Raw genomic sequence first — 19,424 nt, forward strand, 5'->3', positions numbered from 1 at the left:
ATATATATATATATATAAAGCATTTCCCTGTGTACTTAAACTGAACCCCTGAGCGAACGCCTAAGAGCGCTCTAACTCTCTCGCTGGCTCTATAGGATGTCTCGGTACAACTGCTGACAATTAATCTTTTAGTTTCTGAATGTTTTCTGCGTTTCCCTTTTCTCTCGTCTGTTCCTGAAAGTATTGATTAGTTATTTATCATCTTCGGTGGGTGGATCCCAGCTGGTATTTGCGGCAGCCCTCTGTATGTGCTTCTTGGTTACCTGTCGTGCCCCGTGCCGTGTATCTGGGAAGCATACCACCTGGTTTAGGATCACGATGACATTGGCGCTGCAGCGTTATCACCTGATCTCCTGTTCTGAGGACACTCCTTGATTATAGTTGTCTTATGGATGTAAATGTACATTTGCATTGTGTGTATATTTGTCCCTGCAGTTAACCATTTCTTAGACTAGAGGCGTCTTGCGGGGTTCTGCTGAGGCTTCTCGGTCAGTGGAGTACGCCTGCTTGTTTCACTCCCTTTTGATACTTGTAGGTGACCTGCGCTACATATAATGACCGCATCCTGCAGGGAAATGATGGTGGAGCTCGCCAGCGATACCAACCTAGGACTCGGAAAAATTCAGTCATGGGCAACCATTCCACTTTTCCTTTGTACTCATTTTGTGAATAAGCTGTTGTGCGTCCAGTCCAGTCTGAGTCCAGTCAGTTGTAGACTCGGCGCACAGACTAAAAATACGCATGCGCACATATTCTTCGGACTGATGTTCTCCAGGTCCGTCGCAGCTGCTCTGGAGCCAGAAAGTTGCTGCTGTTGCATTCTGCTCATTGTACCTGCGACCGCTCAGCCAATCACAGGCTTCAGTGGTGATTCCGTCATGATTGGTATGCGACCGCTGAAGCCTGTGATTGGTGGGGACCTCAGTGGCTGCGATGCACCCGGGAGATGTCTGACCAGTGAATTTGCCTTAGGCCTGAGTCACGTGGGTGTATTTGCAAAGCGTTTTGCACTCGCCAAGATTTGTGCGCTCATTATGTACTGAATAGAACCCATTGATTTCAACGGGTCCGTTCACATAAGCGTATTTTGTGCGTGCATTTCCTTTTGTGCCAAAAGATACGCAGCATGCTCTATTTTCCTGCTCATTTGCATTGTACATATGAACTAATGGTTAATTACCCATTGCAATCCACGGGAGCATGGGATCTCCTATTGCCGTGCATCACTAACGAGATGTGCCATTGACACCCATGAAAGGGTTACTCGCACATTGCTAAATGCTCTATCTATTTACAGCTTGGAATTGCAAATGAGGGGTAGCAGCGTTCATATGATGTGTGTGTTTTTAATGAAGACTAAAGAATTCTCTTGTTATCCGTGTAACGAGAGCAGGCGTTCCTGTGAGATGTGTAATTACCGCACGCTCGGGGGATAAGATCTATAAATACGAGCCGCATACATCTCTCTGCATTCACTGGTGTTCTCCAGAATTGTGAATTTCTCCTCGGCGTATGTGGAACAAAGCAGGACGCACATAAAAGCCATCCTAGTATTTATAACCCTGCAGGATGCTCGGAGCCGACGTGCGCTGCTTGTTCAGAGCCTTCCCAAAGTTGACTTACAGCCGGTCTTGCTCCGACACCCCTTCCCCTCTTCTTCAATATTTTTACACTGTGTGATTTTAGTTGCAATCTGGTTCTTGCTTCCTGTTGCTCAATACTAAATTATGGGTAGTTGCTTCCAATTATAGAAGCCGGTGGGGGAATAGGTGCTGAGACCCCAGTAGCCGCAGAGCACTATGCCCCTATGGTTCATGTTGACTATATCCTTGCATTACGAGAGCCAGAGGTATCCTTTCTAATTAGGGAGAGCACCTAGAAGGTGTGAGGAGACTTATAAGACCATGCATGCTCCTCTGGGAAATTTATGCAAATGGGAGGATGGAACAATGCCTCTACAGCGCCACCTTTTGGAAGGCAGCATTCCTGCAAGTCGGTGTCAGAGCGTGTAACAAGGGTCATGACGCTTTACAATCACTGCGTTCTCAGTACGAAGACCCTTACACCTCTCGCCTTCAGTTATGGGCGCCCAGACCCCCTGTGGAGACGTTTGGATAGGCCGATGTGACTGGAGGTGGGCAACGATTCTTTGGTTCCACTTGCAGCTGTTTCTATGTACATACAAGTGGTGTGATCAGTGTGGAGGAGAGCGCTGTCTGAAGAACGTGTCATTTATTCCTCGCAGCGGTTATGATATCGGCTGACTCATAAGAGAATGCAAAAATATCTTCTGCACAATTAAAGTGGCGCCTCACCTGGGAAGCCACGTGGGCTGTTGGAGATGCATTATTAGCAGTTCCCCAGTATCTGTCATATGGGTGGGGATGGTTGGGGCTTTAGACCAGAGCACGGACCCCTGTGTTGTGCCGGGTGCCAGAGGATCTTTCTGGTTTTCTTCCACAAATTCTGCATTCTAATAAAAGTTGGAATTTCTTTACCAAGGATAATCTTCATAGTTTTCAATAGGAGACTTAAAGGGGGTTCTGAGTTGTAATATTAGGCCTCATGTCCACTTGAAAAATACAATCCGCGCAGAATCCGCCACGGATTTCTGCGCCGGATTCCGTGCGGATTTGCTTTAAATGGTATTTTTTTTGCCTGCAGATATCCGCACACATTGCTAACAATGTGATAACAATGTTTCCGATCCGCGCGGAATCCGTGGCAAAATGGAGCATGCCGCGTTTTTTCTCCCGCGTGTGAAAAACGCAATTCTTTTAAAATGCCATCCGCGGGTGCAAAAATCAATTTAATGGACCGCGGATGGCCAATGATTCCCTATGGGCAAAATCCGCAGTGGAAATCTGCAGCGGAATCCGCAATTCCATTTAGCTAGTAGACATGAGGCCTTACTGTAAAACCCGTTCCCCATCCACTAACATAAACCCGCATACACTCCCCTCTCGCTGCTGCATCCCGCGCCGCCGCTCCTGGTCACATTTACAGGCTGCACCCTGGATGCTGCCGAAGTCTTTTTTTCATTGCTGCATGTGATTTTGGTGATAAGGATCCACTCACCTGTTTCTTTGGCTACTGCATAATCTATGCCCAGCCCTTGGAGGGATATACAATTTGTGCTGCTGGCGACCTGCTTTCTCTGCAATTTTAATCCCGGGATAAAGCAGCAAAGTGGACGAGATTTGCAAAACTCTTGACCACGCACTGCGGAGAAGCCATTGGGCCAAGCCACGCTGAAACTGACAGGCCGTGCGTAAATCATAGCCGCGGGATGTCTGTTTTATCGCTGTGGCCATCTCTCCTATGGGGAGAAATGGCTGCAGCGGAATACAGGCAGCGAAGCAGCTTCAAATCCAGCGCCGAACGGTGCGCGTTTTGAAGCTGCATTCCTGCCGCGGAAATCTCGTGTGATTTTTTTTTTTTTTTTTTTTTTTTTTTTTTTTTTCCGTTCGGTCCCGCTGCAGTCATTTCGCGGGATTAATGCCCAGTGGGAACCCAGCCTAATGTTGAATCACAACACATGTGTTAGAAATACGCCCTAAACAAATCCACTGCAAAATCTGTATTGAAAAGAGTGGATTCGGCAGCAAATCTGCACCTGAATCAGCATGTGACCTCCGCAGACTTTGTGGTGGTATTTTTTTTGCCGTATTTAGTTCAATATGGCACTCGTAAATTCACAGTTTTTAAGATGCAATTTCCATGTGTTTAGCGAGAAGAACATATCGCATCGCTGCACTTGTGATTACCATGCGTGTGAAAAATCGCATGTTGTTGCAATAGTAAAAAAAAAAAAAAACTGGAAGAAAAGAAAATCTCTTCACACTCACATGGAGCTTGATGTCGATGCAATGCGATTCATAAAAAAAAATAACTAAAAATTTTGCTCCAATTGAAGAGAATTGGCCAGAGACGACGTGCTGCAGTCCTATCCTGCAGCTTTGTTGTGAAATCCCCCCCCCCCATTATTTTGTGTTCTTTTCACGTGCGATTTCTGTGCCTCTCGCAACGCATAGAAATAGTGCGTGAAAATTGCCTATGTAAAGACACTCGTAGTCCTATGGAATGAAATCTGAGGGTCGGCCTCCTATATCTGCCACAGGTACACTTACTAAATACAGCGGGATATCAGTATTAAATCCCTCACATAAGAACTCTGGCGCCAGAAAGTTGCAGTTTCGGTACAAGTGACAAAATTAAGTTTTTGAAAGTTTACACCGGGTTGGCTTCTTTTTATTTTTCAAAACATGGGCAGGCCTAGTGTTATAGGGCAGGGCCACATGCCGCCCATCAGATGTACTATAATTATGCCAGAAGCTGGCATCTGGGACATAGAGGTGCCGCAAGATGTGAAGGATATATTGAGGCTTATGCTGCTTAGGAGGGTTTTCCCAGTACCTAAAATTGCTCCACAACTCTGTACTTCCTGGTTGCTGCTGACATGTGACTGCTGCAGCCAATCAGGGCTAAGGTCAATACTGTGGTCAATGATTGGCTGCAGCAGGCATGGGTCCTGGTCAGCAGCAACCGGGAAGTACAGGGTGGTTGCGGAGCTATGTTAGGTAATGGGAAAACCCTTTTAGAGGAGTAATCTGCTACATCTGTAACTTTTGCTATTGATAACCGTGGTACTGTTGTACCTTGTCGCCACCGGAAGTGGTAGGTGTACACAAGGGTTAGGCTTCTTGACAGCCAGGTGACGCCCTCAATTCCTGATTAGCTGTTAGCAGCGGGGCCAGGGGGATTGACAGCAGGGGACGGAGAGCGTTGGAACAGCAGGGGAGAAGGCAGAGGAACAGCCACAGTAACATGAAAAGTTCCAGAACAGCAGGGGAGAAGGCACAGCAGTGGCCACAGTAACACGGAGAGTGGCGAAGCAGCAGGGGAGATGGCAGAGTAGCGGCCACAGTAACGTGGAGAGCGCTGGAGCAGCAGAGGAGATGGCACAGCAGCCGCCACAGTAACGGGTGTCGGGCAGCAACACAACAGGACATGGGGAACCATTACTGCGCCGTAAGTCTCCGTGATGGGAGGGGGGCTGCGATACTCACTGCTGGGTACAGACATTGGGGAGGCCGCCAGGGATACTGACAGCAGGAAGGGTTAGGCTTAGCGTTCGTTTCAGTCTTAGACTTACATTAATAGCTGTCAACGCTTCTATGTTAATGCGCCCGGCCGCTCTCACATGGAATCATTAACCGCTAATAATGTAAGCCTAAGGGCTCCTGCACACTTGTGTTTTTCTTGCGTTTTTTTTTTCACGCGATTGACAATGGGACTTTCTAATGTTTAAAACGCATCGCACAAAAATTGCAAAGCACAAACTTGCAGTGCGTTTTTAACATTAGAAAGTCCCATTGACAATCGCGTGAAAAAACCGCGCAAGAAAAACACAAGTGTACTGAAGCCCTAACACTGAAACAAGCATAAGCCTCCATCCCAGCCAAAACTCACTACACACGCTGCTGGGACCTTGCTGCAGGCAGCTAATCATTACCTTGTGGGCGTACACTAAGCGGATACAGCCCATCAGTAGGTCTCCACCCATACTTGTGGTGGAGACAAGATACACCAGTACCGATGACCGCTTGGGGACGTGTCACTTGGATCCCTGCTGGCTGCTGTCACTATGAACAGGACAGGAAGGAGAAAGCGCTGACGATAGCGCAGTGGCCAAGTTTGGTACTGCAGCGCAGATCCCATTGAATTCAACAGCACCTGTGACTGCAATACCAACACGAGTCAAGCGCTACCATTGCACTGTGGGGATTGGGTAGTGTGAAGATTGCATTAGATCCGGTAGTCTAAAGATGGCTGAAAACACGACCCCCAAACCAGCAGATCAGAAGAACAGCAGCAGGTGCCATAACTGCACCTCTAGTCCCAGGGCGAAATGTCCAAAAACCAGAGGGTCACTATAATACCTTTACATGTACATTTACATCAGTACATAATTGACTGCCTGGCACTGCCCAGCCGTGAGTTCTGTGCTTGGCTAAAAGGCTATGAAGAATGCGGCAGGGCACCGACTATCTCACACATTGGGAGTAGTAGTCGCCTCCTGGTGTGTTTTCTATAGTTTATTACCTTAGCCCGGTGCCCGCAGCTGGGCAGCCATAAAGCTGTTTTGTATTGTAATATAATCTGGCACGCTCCAGTTCGTGCCCGCTCTGTGTTTACTTTGCACAGTAGAGACATAGCCTGGCATTAGACCGCTGCGGCTGCAGCTTTCTCCGGCATCAGAAGGGGGAGGACACCTTATCTAAAGTAGTAATGAGCCCAGGAATGTGGAGCGCCTCTTCTGGGGAGACCAGCAGTCTGAAAGTCACTGTTGGTTTATGTTGGTACAGGCGAGAAATAGTGTCATTACTCTATAATCCGGGCAGAACTTCCCATTCATAAACCTCTTCTACATTACTAACCTTCCGGTAAAAAACGGAAAGGAAACTCCGGTGAGATCTTGAGATTAATGGCTTAATTATCACCACAATTAAAACCGAAGCCCGGCAATGTCTATTAGTCACAGTTATGTCCCCGAGGCACCATATACACACCGACACACAGACCCACCTGGCGCCAACCGCATCTGTGCATGCAGCATTGCCCGGTATATGAGGGTAGGGGGAATGGTGCGGGTTTACTGCAGCAGAAATTACACACCAGTTACACCAATTACACATCAAAAACCGCGGCAGTCTACACCACTAATGCGGACTTTGGTGCAGATCCGTAGGAGACTTCACCCTTTTCAATGGGCACAAATGAATCTCCTCCAAGCCCAGAAGCCTTATGGAATTCCAGTTTATCTTTCTATAAGTTTCTCACGGTTTTCACGTTCTCTGCTGGTTTTAATGGAAACCTTTTTCATTATATAATCACTTTTATTTGCTGAAACCAGAATACTCCTTGAAATCTGCAAATAAATGGCGCCCCCATTGGGCTGGGTCTTGTGCTTGTTCCTGATGCTCAGCTGTTGGGTGCTGCTGTAGAGGGGCACACGGCGCTGGGTTCTCTGGTGCCATCTTATGTTAAAGTATTGGATGCAGAAGGTGCTTTTATACGGGACGATTGTCGGGTACGGATGCCCCACCCAGCGATAGTCGTTTCTGTGCTTCTACACTGGAACCAACATCGCGGGCTGGTGATCATTCTGGACCTCCCGCCTCCATCTACAGTAATCAGGCAGTCCTTCATAGATGAACATCTACCTGTCTACCAGGCCGATAAGTCGTTCATTATTCTGCATGCAGAAGCTGAATGACGAATGAGAAGCAAACAAATCCTCGTTCGACGTTCGCTCGGTCCATGTACGATGATTGTCCGGATTCCCACTGATGATCTGAATGATTTATAAGCCCGTAGCAAAGGCCCTTTTAAAGGGTCCTATGCTGAGGAGGGGGGGGGGGGGAATGTTCTGTGGCCGATTAGTTTGGGTGCCAGCACTTGTGTTGAGCGGTCACGGTATAGTTAGATGTAGCATCTGGAGGTACAGCGTGGGGTATATATGGATAGATATTGGCAATGTGTCACTAGTTGCGGGACGTTTTCTGCTTGATGTTTAGATGGCTGTTAGCACCTCGGAATGCAGTTGTATTGCACACGTGGAGGTAGAAAAGCCCCAACAGATCATCTCCTGGAGCCGCACCCCACTTTCCACCATTAACCAGACCTTGGTTCCATGGAACCGCAGAACCTTTTGTATTTATTTTGTATGTCTGGTTAGGAATTAAGTTTTTATACTGTGTCCAGGAAAGTGGAGTTTCGGCCCATGTGGCCAGTATTGCACTATTGCTTCTTCTGTGTCCCTAGTCTTACAGTGGTACTACAGCACAAGTTAGAGATGTACCAGGATCACAAGGTATGAACCACTTTCCACAGGATAGGGGATAAAAGCACTGATCGGTGGTGGTCTTAACACTTAGACCCCTACTGATCCCGAGAATGGAGGTCCCATGTCTCTAGTCCTTCTCACTGTGGGCTTACTGCACTTCCCACAGTGACCAAGTGGGGCGTTGGTCGCGCAAGCATGCTGCTGCTCCATTCACTTTCAGTGGGGCTGCCAGAGATAATTAAGCGGCAACCACTCTGGTATTTCCATTAGCCCAATTGAAATGAATCTAGCGGTGGCCGCACATGTTCAACTAGTGTTCCATTCACTGTGATGGCACTGTGGTTGAAGGGAGCACAAGGCCTCCGTTCTTCAGTTCAGCGGCGGGTCTCGGGGGAGACCCCCACCAATCAGCGCATTATCCTGTGGATAGGGAATAAATTGCGATCCCGGTATATCCCCTTTAACCCCTTGAGTGGCACGCCCGGAAAAGTTCCGTGACGAGCTCCACTGCTCATAGCAACATAGCCCGGAAGATTTCCGGGCTATGTATCACTATGGGAGCTGCAGAGCACAATGCCACAAGCTGTGACAGTGTGCTCTGCCTGCACAGACCCACAGAGAACAAAGCAAGGGCTTTGAAAAATCAGCAGAAGATATTGCCGACATGCCGGCAATGTCCTGCTTTGTTTACAGGTTGCCATAGAGACCATCGGCTTGTCAGAAGCAAGCCAATGGTCTCTGTGGCAGGGAGAGCTGGTTGTTAGCTGTCAGAGGACAGCTAGGTACCAGCTCTTACAGCAGAGATCAGAGAAAACCTCCGATCTCTGCTGTGTTAACGCTTTACATGCTGCAGTCTATGTGACTGCAGCATGTAAAGGGCTGTCACTGCAGCATGTAAAGGGCTGTCACCATCGGACCCCCGGAATGTGATCAGGGGTCCTAATGGGTCCCTGTGGAAGTCCCCTAAAGGGACAAAAAAATAATAATTTTTTTTTAAATAATTAAAAAAATAAAAAAAACACTTGTCTCCCTTTTACTTTGTAAAAAATCAAAAATACAATCACACATGTGGTATCCGTGCGTCGTAATGACCCAGAGAAGGAAGTTAATACATTATTTAACCCCTTAATGACATGGCCCCTTTTTTCTTTTTTCCCCATTTCTTTTTTTCCTCCCCCCTGTTTAAAAAATCACAACTTGTCCCGCAAAAAACAAGCCCTTATATGGCCATGTCAATGGAAAAATGAAAAAGTTATGGCTCTTGAGACGCAACTGCAAAACTAGTTGAAATTCAATGATTAGACCATTTTAAAAAACCTGCCCTGGTGGGCACGACAGGGTGGTAGGAAACCCGCCACTCAAGGGGTTAAAAGAGTTTTCAGGGACTAAGATATAGTTGCGCTATCTTCAGAATAGGCTATCAATATCAGTTCGGCAATGGTGTGCTCCTTGCGTCACCCGCTGATTGAAGAGGAGCTATACGAGGCACAGCCACTATGAAATGTATGGCGCTGTGCCTTGTTTGCAGTGAAGTGGCCTCTTCAGACAGGTACTTCAGTTGTTAGCCAAGGGACAAAATGACACACTTGGCATGCTGGGTAGTGATGGTTACCTCCTTCCGATTATGAGGCAATGTGAATCTAATGTCCCAATACAAATAATGGTCACACAAAATCCAGTCGGCTCACCTATTTTCAGAATGAAAGGCTTGTATAGCTCCGTATGGTGCCTAGAACCTTATGGATGACGGTATGATAAAGATTGGCGCTTCATGCACTTGTCTTAACCAGAAGTCCATTGCCATAAAAATGCACCAAATTTTAATCAGCGGTGCATGTCTCTTGATAGATTTGGCGCATCTTTGGCTGTTAATACACCAGAAATTAAAACCTAGACTTGCACATAGACTTGCGCTATCATTTTGCAACAGCTACTGACTGGCACAAGTTATAGTAAATCCATCAAGTTCCTGTAGGCCCCACCCTTCCCTCTAAACCCCGCCTACTTTTCCAGCCTTTTTCAAAAGAAGCTTAAATGGGGAAAAAGTTACAAATTTCTGCTAAGAAATAATGTGCTACAAAATTTGCGAATTTTTAAAGTCACAACAGTGAAGTGCAGCATAGAATATTTTTGCTGCACTTCTTGGGGCCGTGATGTGTTGAGCTGTGACTCCTGGTGAGGCCGCCCTTGTATGCATTTCCTGGCTCTTCATGCCGGTAGAACAATTAGAGGCTGGGATGTTGTGATCCTTCTTTATTCAGCATTGTTGTTTCCGTCGGGGCCGCTACGTCATCGCACATAAACCAGCCGCTTCCCACCCACAGTAAGAATGCCAAAGGAGGTCGGGGACAAAGTATTTGTAGGGTCGGCTCAGTCCAAGCCGTCTTGGTGAGCGCTTCCTCTTTCTTATGAATCTTACTGTAGAATGACATTGGGTGCATATTACAGTTTGTTTCCTCCTAAAATTCCCTCAGTTGTCCTACATGACGTAGAAATCTGCATTGCTGTGCGGGCTTGACCTGTATAACATTGCTGATTTATGTGGCATTTAGGGGGTCTGGAAAGCTGGCTGATAACACCAGTGGACACTGTAGGAACTACCAGCTCTATTAAGCATGTACGACATCAAGATAAGAAACATGTTTTCTAATGCTAATTCTTAAAGGGGCTTTGTAAGGTTTAAAAAAACATGGCTGATTTCTTCTAGGACCAGCACCACTCTTATCTCTTGGGCAAAAACTGGAATTACAGCTTAGTCCTATTCAGTTGAATGGATTTATGATGAAAAATTTGATATAACCCATGGAATGACGCTGTTTTTGGAAGAACTCAGACATTTTTTGCTAATAGTTTACATCCTTTTTAAAGGGGTTGTTCTACTTCTAGCTGTTTTGCTGCAGGAAGCAGACAGCTCCATACATTGTGCAGTGGCCCGGACTGATAATGCAGACTGAGTTCAATTCAGTAGGACTCAGCCTGCAGTAGCATGACGGGTCATTGCGCAATGTACGGAGCCATCTGCTTCTTGCAGCAAAACGAATTGAAGTTGGACAACGTCTTTAAGAGTTCACGTTGGGAGAACTTGGCACTGGTGGTATTGTATCTTCACGCCACCAGGATGTTCTAGTGTAGTCAAGATTAACAAAGGGTTGACTCCCCCTGTACCTGATTGGCTGCACAGCAGTTTGGCACATAGGTCCTGGAAGGGCACTACTAGTTGCTGGAAAATACATGCTGCGGGGCCTGGTTCAAATGCACAGCCAGAGCTCCCATGGTCTTCCTGCCCACCGAGGCACAAGGCCCAACCCGGCTCAGTGTTTTACCACTGAGCCAAAAGCGTCCTAAACCCGATTTTTCCAGTGCCGTCGGCAGGACTCCAACAGGCACCCCCACTGATGTCACTTCAAGATACCAGCTGCTGCAGGGAGGCAACAGACCTGGCGGGAAAGGCAGTGGTATCTGGTGGCCAGCCATTGCAGGAGCCGCCCGGACACCCCACCTCCCCCTCTGCCTCCCCCCGCGGTGAGGCCGGCAGCTGTGAGCAGGGACCTTAGGGTGAGGGTTACATTTCTTCCTTGGCTTACATTATTAGATGTTCATTCTGCCGTGTTACAGCGGTAACATGGCAGCATTTACCGCTAATAATGTAAGCCAAAGAAGGTGTGCGCACAAGACGCACACATCTATCCACACTGTGCTACTAGGACCTGCCAGCCTTGGCCCTATCGGGAGCTTGGGGTGTGAGAGGGGCGTTCCTCCTGTCAAACCCCTAGATTCCGGTAGCGTCAAGGTACAATAATACCCTTGGCACTTAGTGTATATTTCCTTTTTCCTTGATATAATTTCCTTTTAATTATATCCTTGGATTGGGCAGTATGCCCACATTACAGTAATACTGTGTTAAAGGTGATAAGAATAAATATATTTTTATTTCCTCTTAAAGCGGTTTTCTGGGACGTTTACATTGATTACCTATCCTCAGAATAGGTCATGCATATCAAACCCGTGGTGGTCTTTCACGCCTGCAAAATCTATTTGATTGGACCGCAGCACTTGGGTGAGATCTGTAGCCCCTTCAGTCTGTAATGTCACATTCATTCATGTTGCATTTTGTTTCTGAAACTCTGTTCCGTTCAAGTGAATGGGATTGAGATGCAATACCAGCGACCACCACTATCCAGTGTACAGTGCTGTCTGGTGTGTAGTACAAAGACTACAGCATTTACATCTGTGCCATGTTCCCTTCAAAAAAGCATATAGTGGTTCTGGTAGTTGGATTCCCACAAATCTGATAATAACAGCAGAATGCAGTCCTAAGCTCTTGCTCATGACCTGCAGATTGCAAGTTCAATACCCGCGTAGTTCAGGTAGCTAGCTCAAGGTTGACTCAGCGTTCCATTCTTCTGAGGTCGTTAAAATGAGTACCCAGCTTGCTTGCACCCTTTAATGGGTATTAAATCGTGGCATTTCTAAAGCAGAAATTCCCTGTAGCCAGTAAACAGTCATGCAGTTAAGTAAAGAATTGTTTTTCTTACGTTTCCTTTTCCCTCTATAATTACCGCTCGGCCTCCTGACATTTGCTAGATACAATGTAACAATTTATGCCGAACAGACACAATTGTATTTATGTCAACGTTTTTAGCCTGACCTTGTTATTGAAATAAAGCAATTGCTGATAGTTCTCTTCTGGATATTGTAGCGGAATACAACAGAAATGAAAGAAATCTTCTGGTATGCCGTAACCATCATCATCATCCTCATAATCAGGATGCGCTTTCCTTAAGAAAAAGTTTAAAAAAAAAAAATATATAACATTTATATATTAAGCAACTAGTCATACCTCAAAAATAACAGAAGACCTGCTACTCACCCCCCCCCCTTCTGCCGTGAGGAGACAGCGTACTGACCATATTGCAGCAGCCTGGTTTGTTACTGTGGGCACAGCTTCCAATAGAATTCAATGTGTGCTGTGCCTGCAATACCAACCTGAGCCACTGCACTACGGTCAGTGCAATCTGTTTCCTCTGCTATCTGTAGTTTCAGCAGTGACAAGAACCAGCCAAGTTGCGGCTCCCTGCCGATGATCCTGAGGGATAGGTCATCAAAAGAAAAAATCCAAAACGTCTTGGATAAAAACAGTGTCTTTGAGACCAACTTCACTTGACCAGTAGGCAGCAGATTAGAATTAAAGGAGACCCTTAGCAGTCGGTGAGTTTTCACATAGAAACCATTATTTTTAGATCTATAGAGTAATTTGCAGTTTTGCTAATTATCACGTTGGTTACCATATTAACACACGTTGTCTCACACTGTTGTGGCTATATAATCCTTTCTGTGCAGGGGGTTTGGAGCTGTGTACCAGAAAACGGTGAGATATGGCCAATGGAAAGATAAATTATAAAATGCTTCAGAACATTTTTGTCCTTCCACTTGACATGGTGTTAACATTTGGGCATTCACTTTAAGGCCTTTATTTAGATCCCTTCATTCAATGAAGTAGCTAAAAATGATTTCCCTGAGTGGCCTTGGGGATGCTGCCAACTCTGCAGGGGATGATGTGAACACTACTTGATCCCAGCTCTGATAATAAGGAGGAATGTTTATAATGCCCTGGAAAATGCTTCTTGTTAAACACTGCGGAGGCCGCCAGGTATTACAGGAGGAAGGCGTTCATGTGCCGGAATTAATGGAGAGGTGGGCTCCGTGCCAGGCATGGCATTGACCCTACACTGGTATGTATTTTCTCCCCCGGCTACGGTTGGTGGCGGCATAGTTAGCATATTTAAGTGCTGGCTACTTCTACCCTACATTTCATGCTGTTACTTATTTCCATTTATATATAAGCACAAGGGATTTGTATATTGCGGCTGGATACTCAGTTTAACTCAGGTGGGAACCTTCGTGTGATTTCTCAACTCTCAGGAAGGGTATCGTTTCTCCTTAGGGAGAGCACCTAGTGAGAAGACTTATCAGACCATCCAAGCTCCTCTGGGAAATATGCAAATAGGAAGATGGAACAAAACCTCTACAGCGCCACCTATTGGAAGGCGGCATTCATGCAAATCAATGTTAGACTTTTTAACAAACCTTGTAGCAGGGACTGGGAATATAAACCAGAGTCGTCTTCAGAAGGAAAAGATAACCATGTACAGACAGATGTTGCGGGGTGTTTGTCTCACATCATGATGAACGATATTGCTGCTTCCCCTTTAAGATTTATGAATATTAGGCTGCCGCATTGCAACAGTCAAGATTGTGCAGGAGAACAACCGCAAATCTTCTTGGCCGCGTGTATTCTGCTCTTGTCACTGAAACTAAAGGGGTATTCCGGCGATTCAGAGTGAAAGCTATATGCTACATATGATGATAACATGTAACTTTGTAATAATATGTTATAACATGTCTTATAAAGCTGCTGAGATCTTCCTTTCCCCACTTAGTTCCCCGGCTTAGTTCTCCATTGGTATCCAACGGTTACGTCCTGTACGCTCCGCTGTTTCACTGGTCGGGCATGCTCAGTGCCTTCAGACTCTGTAATGATGACACAGTTTGTACAGTTGTGAACGCCCACTCAGTAACTGGCAGTGGGGCATTGTGGGAGATGTGCTTATTGCGCTGCCCGCAGCCATATTAAATGACAATGTAGAAATGTGAAGCTGGCTGGAAAGTAGCTTTGGCAGAAAAAAAGGTGCTGGAGTCCAGTTTGGCGATTTAGATGGGCGCTTGGAATCATGACAATAAGTGGAAACATCAGGGAAACTTTTGCTGAGTCTCCGGAATACCCCTTCTGTCTCCAGCAAGCAACCTGATGTAAGACTATTGCCAACCAATGGCCTTCGCCCCGCCTTAAAGTGGGCTGGAGTTTGCATGCTGCCGGTGTCACGCAGACCACCCTGCAGCATTTACATACTGGTTTTCATCAGACAAGTGTCAATCCAGTGTTTTTGATAAGTGGCCGACCGCTCTTACGGAGATCTGACATGATTGGTGTGTATATAAAACGTTATCGGCTGTCTGGCTTTCACAATACAGATGTTGCCATCTATCATACTTTCGGTCAAAAAGTTGGGGCGTATGTATGATGATTACACTATTACACAGGTCCACCAGATACTCGTCTGAAAGATATGAGTGTAATGTCGCCATATCCTCCGACTACAATGATGTTGGATATGACTACAAATCCCAGGAGTCAATCAGCCTGGAGGTTTTATGTTGGCATCTACCATGCTGGGATCTGTCTGCTTGCTAATATTAGTAGCCTAGTTTTCTGGGGTAACTTACCAACTAACTACTGATATATTTGGGGATATTGCTTCACGGATCATCGGGTCATCTGATAAAACTGATCTTCCCTGTGGAGTCGCATACAAATCCAGACTTGCTACCATAGAGGGATATGGGGAAACCGCTGTGCCTGCTGCTATGGCATTAACATTGGCCAGCCTGGCATATTCATGAAGCCCTTTCTCTGCCATAAATGCACGGTCTGCCGCCGCCCGCCAGGCCCAGGTGGACGGCTGCTACAAAGCATGCGCTTATGGGAGGATGCAGAAAAAAATAAGGGGATATTTCTGCATTAAATAGAAGGTGGTTGGCATCCGTAAGCAATCCTGCATACATTCTTCTAGCCTACTAGGAGTTAAATTGCTTGCACAAGAGCGCTTCTCCAGAAAGTGTGGTTTTACCTCCATTCTCTGCACTGTGAACATGTAGGGGGTTCTGGAGGATTGGATACTGGATGTGGCAAGTAATGGAGGAGAACAGTCATGGGCACATGATACCTTCTCCCATCCCTGTGACGGTGAGCGGAACCATTGAGGCTTAGGATATGCAGTCCTACAAGCCGGGGCATGCTCCTCCTCCTCATGGGTGACTGCACGCCTTGGATGTTATAGAAGGCTATGTAACACATCATTATGGGTGTATTGGATCACGTTGACTTTTTGTTTTTATCTTCAACCACTCCTCCAGGCCCCATGGATTGCAGGACTGTTCACAATATTGCTCTATATCTGTTTCATTCTTATAAAAACCAATGCAAATTTCATTGGTTCAATTGGAACCTCATAAGGAGACAATCAGTAAATAGGTCTGCACTTTAAAGAGTTAACTTTTTGTTTTATCTGCATTTTAAATAGAAGGTACTGGGTCTAAAATGTCACCGTGTGTGTGTGTGTGTGTGTGTGTGTGTGTAATATATATATATATATATATATATATATATATATATATATATATATATATATATATATATATATATATATATATATATATAAATAAAATTATTTATTTTTAGTATTCATTCACACACACAGGATGAGGCAAAAGTCTGGACACACCCATTTAACTGTTGTAATAATCATAAAATTGACATTGCGGGTGGGACAGGCAGGAGTTAAAAAAAAAAAAAAATCTATATTGCACATACAGAGAAGAATAAGAAAATACAGGTATACGCATCGCACAGAAATCGCAAATTTGTGCTTTGCAAACTTTCTTTTTTTTGTGCTATGCCTTTTTAACATTAGAAATTCCTACTGACATTCGCGTTAAAATGAAGAGAAAAAAAAGCAGTGATATCGCAATCGCCAGTTTCAGTCTTTCACAACAGGAACTCAATCTCAGACCGCTGGGTCTGATCCCGCTGTGAGATTTCTCGGAGCGGGACCCGACTTGAGCCCCTGCAGGGACCAGCGCGGCACTCGCCTCTCCCGCGGCTCCGGCTCTTTGACGTGCCGGCTTCCAGACGGCGCATGCGCAGAGCTGAGCCGGCGGCTGGGGAGAGGAATTTCTGTGCAGGGGTCTGAGAGCCCCGCACAAAAATAGAGCATGCTGCGATTTGTTTTCTCCGCGTGATTTAGCTCGGACAAATCGCGGCTGTCTGCCTAGGATTACGTTTTCTAATGCAATCCTATGGTGTGTGCAGGGCGCCTAACTGAGCGACTCCCCTTTCCGGCTGTTAGAGAGGTCCTGAAAGAGGCCCCCCTCCTCTCTGATCCCTTATCACCTTTTGGGTGCTTCACCCTTCTAGTGGAATGTTTGAAAAAGAAAAGCTTAAATAGCACATATAATTTACAAAAAACTACCAAAGTAAATGAAATAACATGTAAATATTAGGTATGTACAATTATGTATGAAGGCTGGGTACTACATTAAACAAATACATCTTGTTGACCCAAAGACAATGGTGAGAATTAAAAAAAACTAAGCAACATAGTGGGTATTTGAACAATCTTTCTGGTCATTTAGGTCATGTTTAACCCTTTATGGGTTTATAGCTGCCTCTCCCTGATGTGGTTTGTCTACATTTGGTGGCATTCTTTACCCCTATTCACTACTATAGAAACCTTCCCTTATACATTAGCAGTCTGTGTACACCAGCGCCTCATTCATCTCCCGACAGACCGGGTACAGTAGTGGTGTCTACCTTCTCATGTACAGTGACCTCTCCCACCCCCTCAGCCCGGTCATTAGGAGGCAGCGCTGTGTGCGCTCAGCGGGCCCATGCTCTGCATGATTACTAACAAGACTGTGTTTGTGTTTGCAGATGGCCCGGAGTTAACGAGACATGCTGCGGAACACCATGCCTCACTTTCCCACGGCCCTGAATGGTGAGTACGTCTCTCACGCTGAATGTAGGATTACTCTGTACTGGAGGCATCTGTATGTGTTGTACTGGATCTGCCCTTCTGCGCTGAACTACGTAAGCTCACCTGCAGTCCTGCGTAATGCTGGGAGGTCACGGCGAGTTATAAAATATGGCAAACTCAGCACTGCTAAATAGAATCCTGTAACTAGTGATTAAGTATGACTGTTTCCGACCGTTCCCTGTTATTTCATACTTGTCACGCTTCATAGTTCCTGATCGTTTTATACAGAACGTATCATTAGACAGCATTAGGCAAACAGCAAAATTATAGATCACCCCTATCAAAAATAATTGCCTCCTTTTCTCGCTTAAAGGTGTTTTCCCTTTAAAGACATTTAGCCACTATCTACAGCATAGGGTATAGATGTCTTTATCACTTGGGCCAACCTCTGGGACCGCTAGCGTACCCGAAAGCGATGAACCCGCGTGCCCTGAGGATAGGTCATCGATAGTATTTTCCTGGAAAACCCCCTTTTGACCTCTTCCTGCACCACGACTTGCTATAAGGCCCAATGTCCACGTGTCATCGGCAGATCCAGAAGCCCATGGGGATGCATTAGCGTCCGCACGGCAATTTAATCCATGCGAATGTGATTATTTATCTATTTTCCCCGGGGCGTGCAGACCGCACGTACGGTAAAAAATGGCAGCTTACTTCATTTATCTGTGGATCCCGCAGGGACAGCAATGGAAGCGTCATATCCGCAGGAGATTAAAATAGAAGAGTGAGCACGGCGTATGCATGCGGCACGCTGCCGGCGTGCCGAGTGGATCCGCCGGGCAGAAGAAAAAAGATCCAAGGAAGGACCTCCAGTGAGCCGGCGATAGCGTTTTGGGCTCATTGTTGCAGATCTGATCCATAGAGGCCCACCTCACAACCTAAAGGGGTTTTCCGGGCATTTACTATTGATGATCTATCCTCAGGATAAGGGTGGTTTCACACGGGCAAGAAAATCGCACAATGCGAGAGTGAGTGAAAACGCAGAATTATGAAACCATGATTTTCAATGGTTTTATTCTCATTTGCGATGTTCTACTTTTTTGGGATATCACCCATTGTTTTCATTGGGAGAATTCCGCGATCCTCTGCCGTGGTGGCGGGGATCCCTTTGTGCAGCGGTCATGTGAGGCTATTTTCACATGAAAACGTCTCGCATCCACAACCCAATATCGCCCTCGCCTGCGTGAAACTAGCCTAAGTCATCAACAGTTGATTGGCAGTAGTCCATTTTTTTTGGATCTCCCGCTTATCAGTTGATCCTTCAACCTGCTTTCAGTTCAGCAGGGCCAGACATCCGCATGAGCGGCCAGAGCCAGAAGTGTAACAGATGGCTTTATTGAAATCAATTGGAGCGAAGCCGACTATTACACTTCCAGCTGTGACTACTGATGAGGACGTCCGGGTATTAGTGTATCTTGACGCCACCATGAATTCCTGATGGAGTCAAGATTGACAGGAGGGTGACGCCCCCCGCAGCTGATAGGCTGCAGACTTTGTTTGCCTGCAGGTCCTGCAAGCCGAGTAAAGTAAATAAGAAAATGGATTCAGCGTCCGCCACCACTGAGCAGCACGTGGAGCAAGTGACACCCCCCCCCCCCCCCTGCCCCGGCGGCAGCGGCTGTGGCGTACGCCTTCGGTCCACTAAGGGCACAAAAGTAAGAATCAAAACATATGCAGCGGCGGCCCCCCGCAGCAAGTGCCTTTTGCAGCGGCTGCTGGCGACAAGCCGGAACCCAGCTGTCACAGGTTTCCCGGGAGCTGGCGTCACGGAGAAGATATGTGACCACCACTACTCAGCTCACAGCCGCGGGCCAGAACGGACGCGTGAGCCGGCGGGGACAGAGGTTTCAGGCGATGGGCAGGACGGAGAGGTGAGCGGCCGGCCGCTTACCACGCATTGGGTGACATGCCGGCCGGGACGG

The 19,424-nt window shown here is 46.5% G+C and overlaps 1 protein-coding gene across 3 annotated transcripts in view; it reads left to right on the forward strand.

Annotated features, from left to right (window-relative positions):
• The window catches only part of ITSN2 (intersectin 2), a 173,748-nt gene that overhangs the window by 9,686 nt on the left and 144,638 nt on the right, over positions 1-19,424 (forward strand). For all 3 annotated transcript variants that reach the window (XM_066596589.1, XM_066596615.1, XM_066596598.1), the window contains exon 2: positions 17,400-17,463. In XM_066596589.1, the coding sequence (XP_066452686.1) occupies positions 17,421-17,463 (43 nt within the window). In that variant the 5' untranslated portion in view covers positions 17,400-17,420. The remainder of the gene's footprint in view (positions 1-17,399; positions 17,464-19,424) is intronic.

This window comes from Eleutherodactylus coqui, chromosome 1 (assembly GCF_035609145.1).
Source record: "Eleutherodactylus coqui strain aEleCoq1 chromosome 1, aEleCoq1.hap1, whole genome shotgun sequence".
Taxonomy (NCBI): domain Eukaryota; kingdom Metazoa; phylum Chordata; class Amphibia; order Anura; family Eleutherodactylidae; genus Eleutherodactylus; species Eleutherodactylus coqui.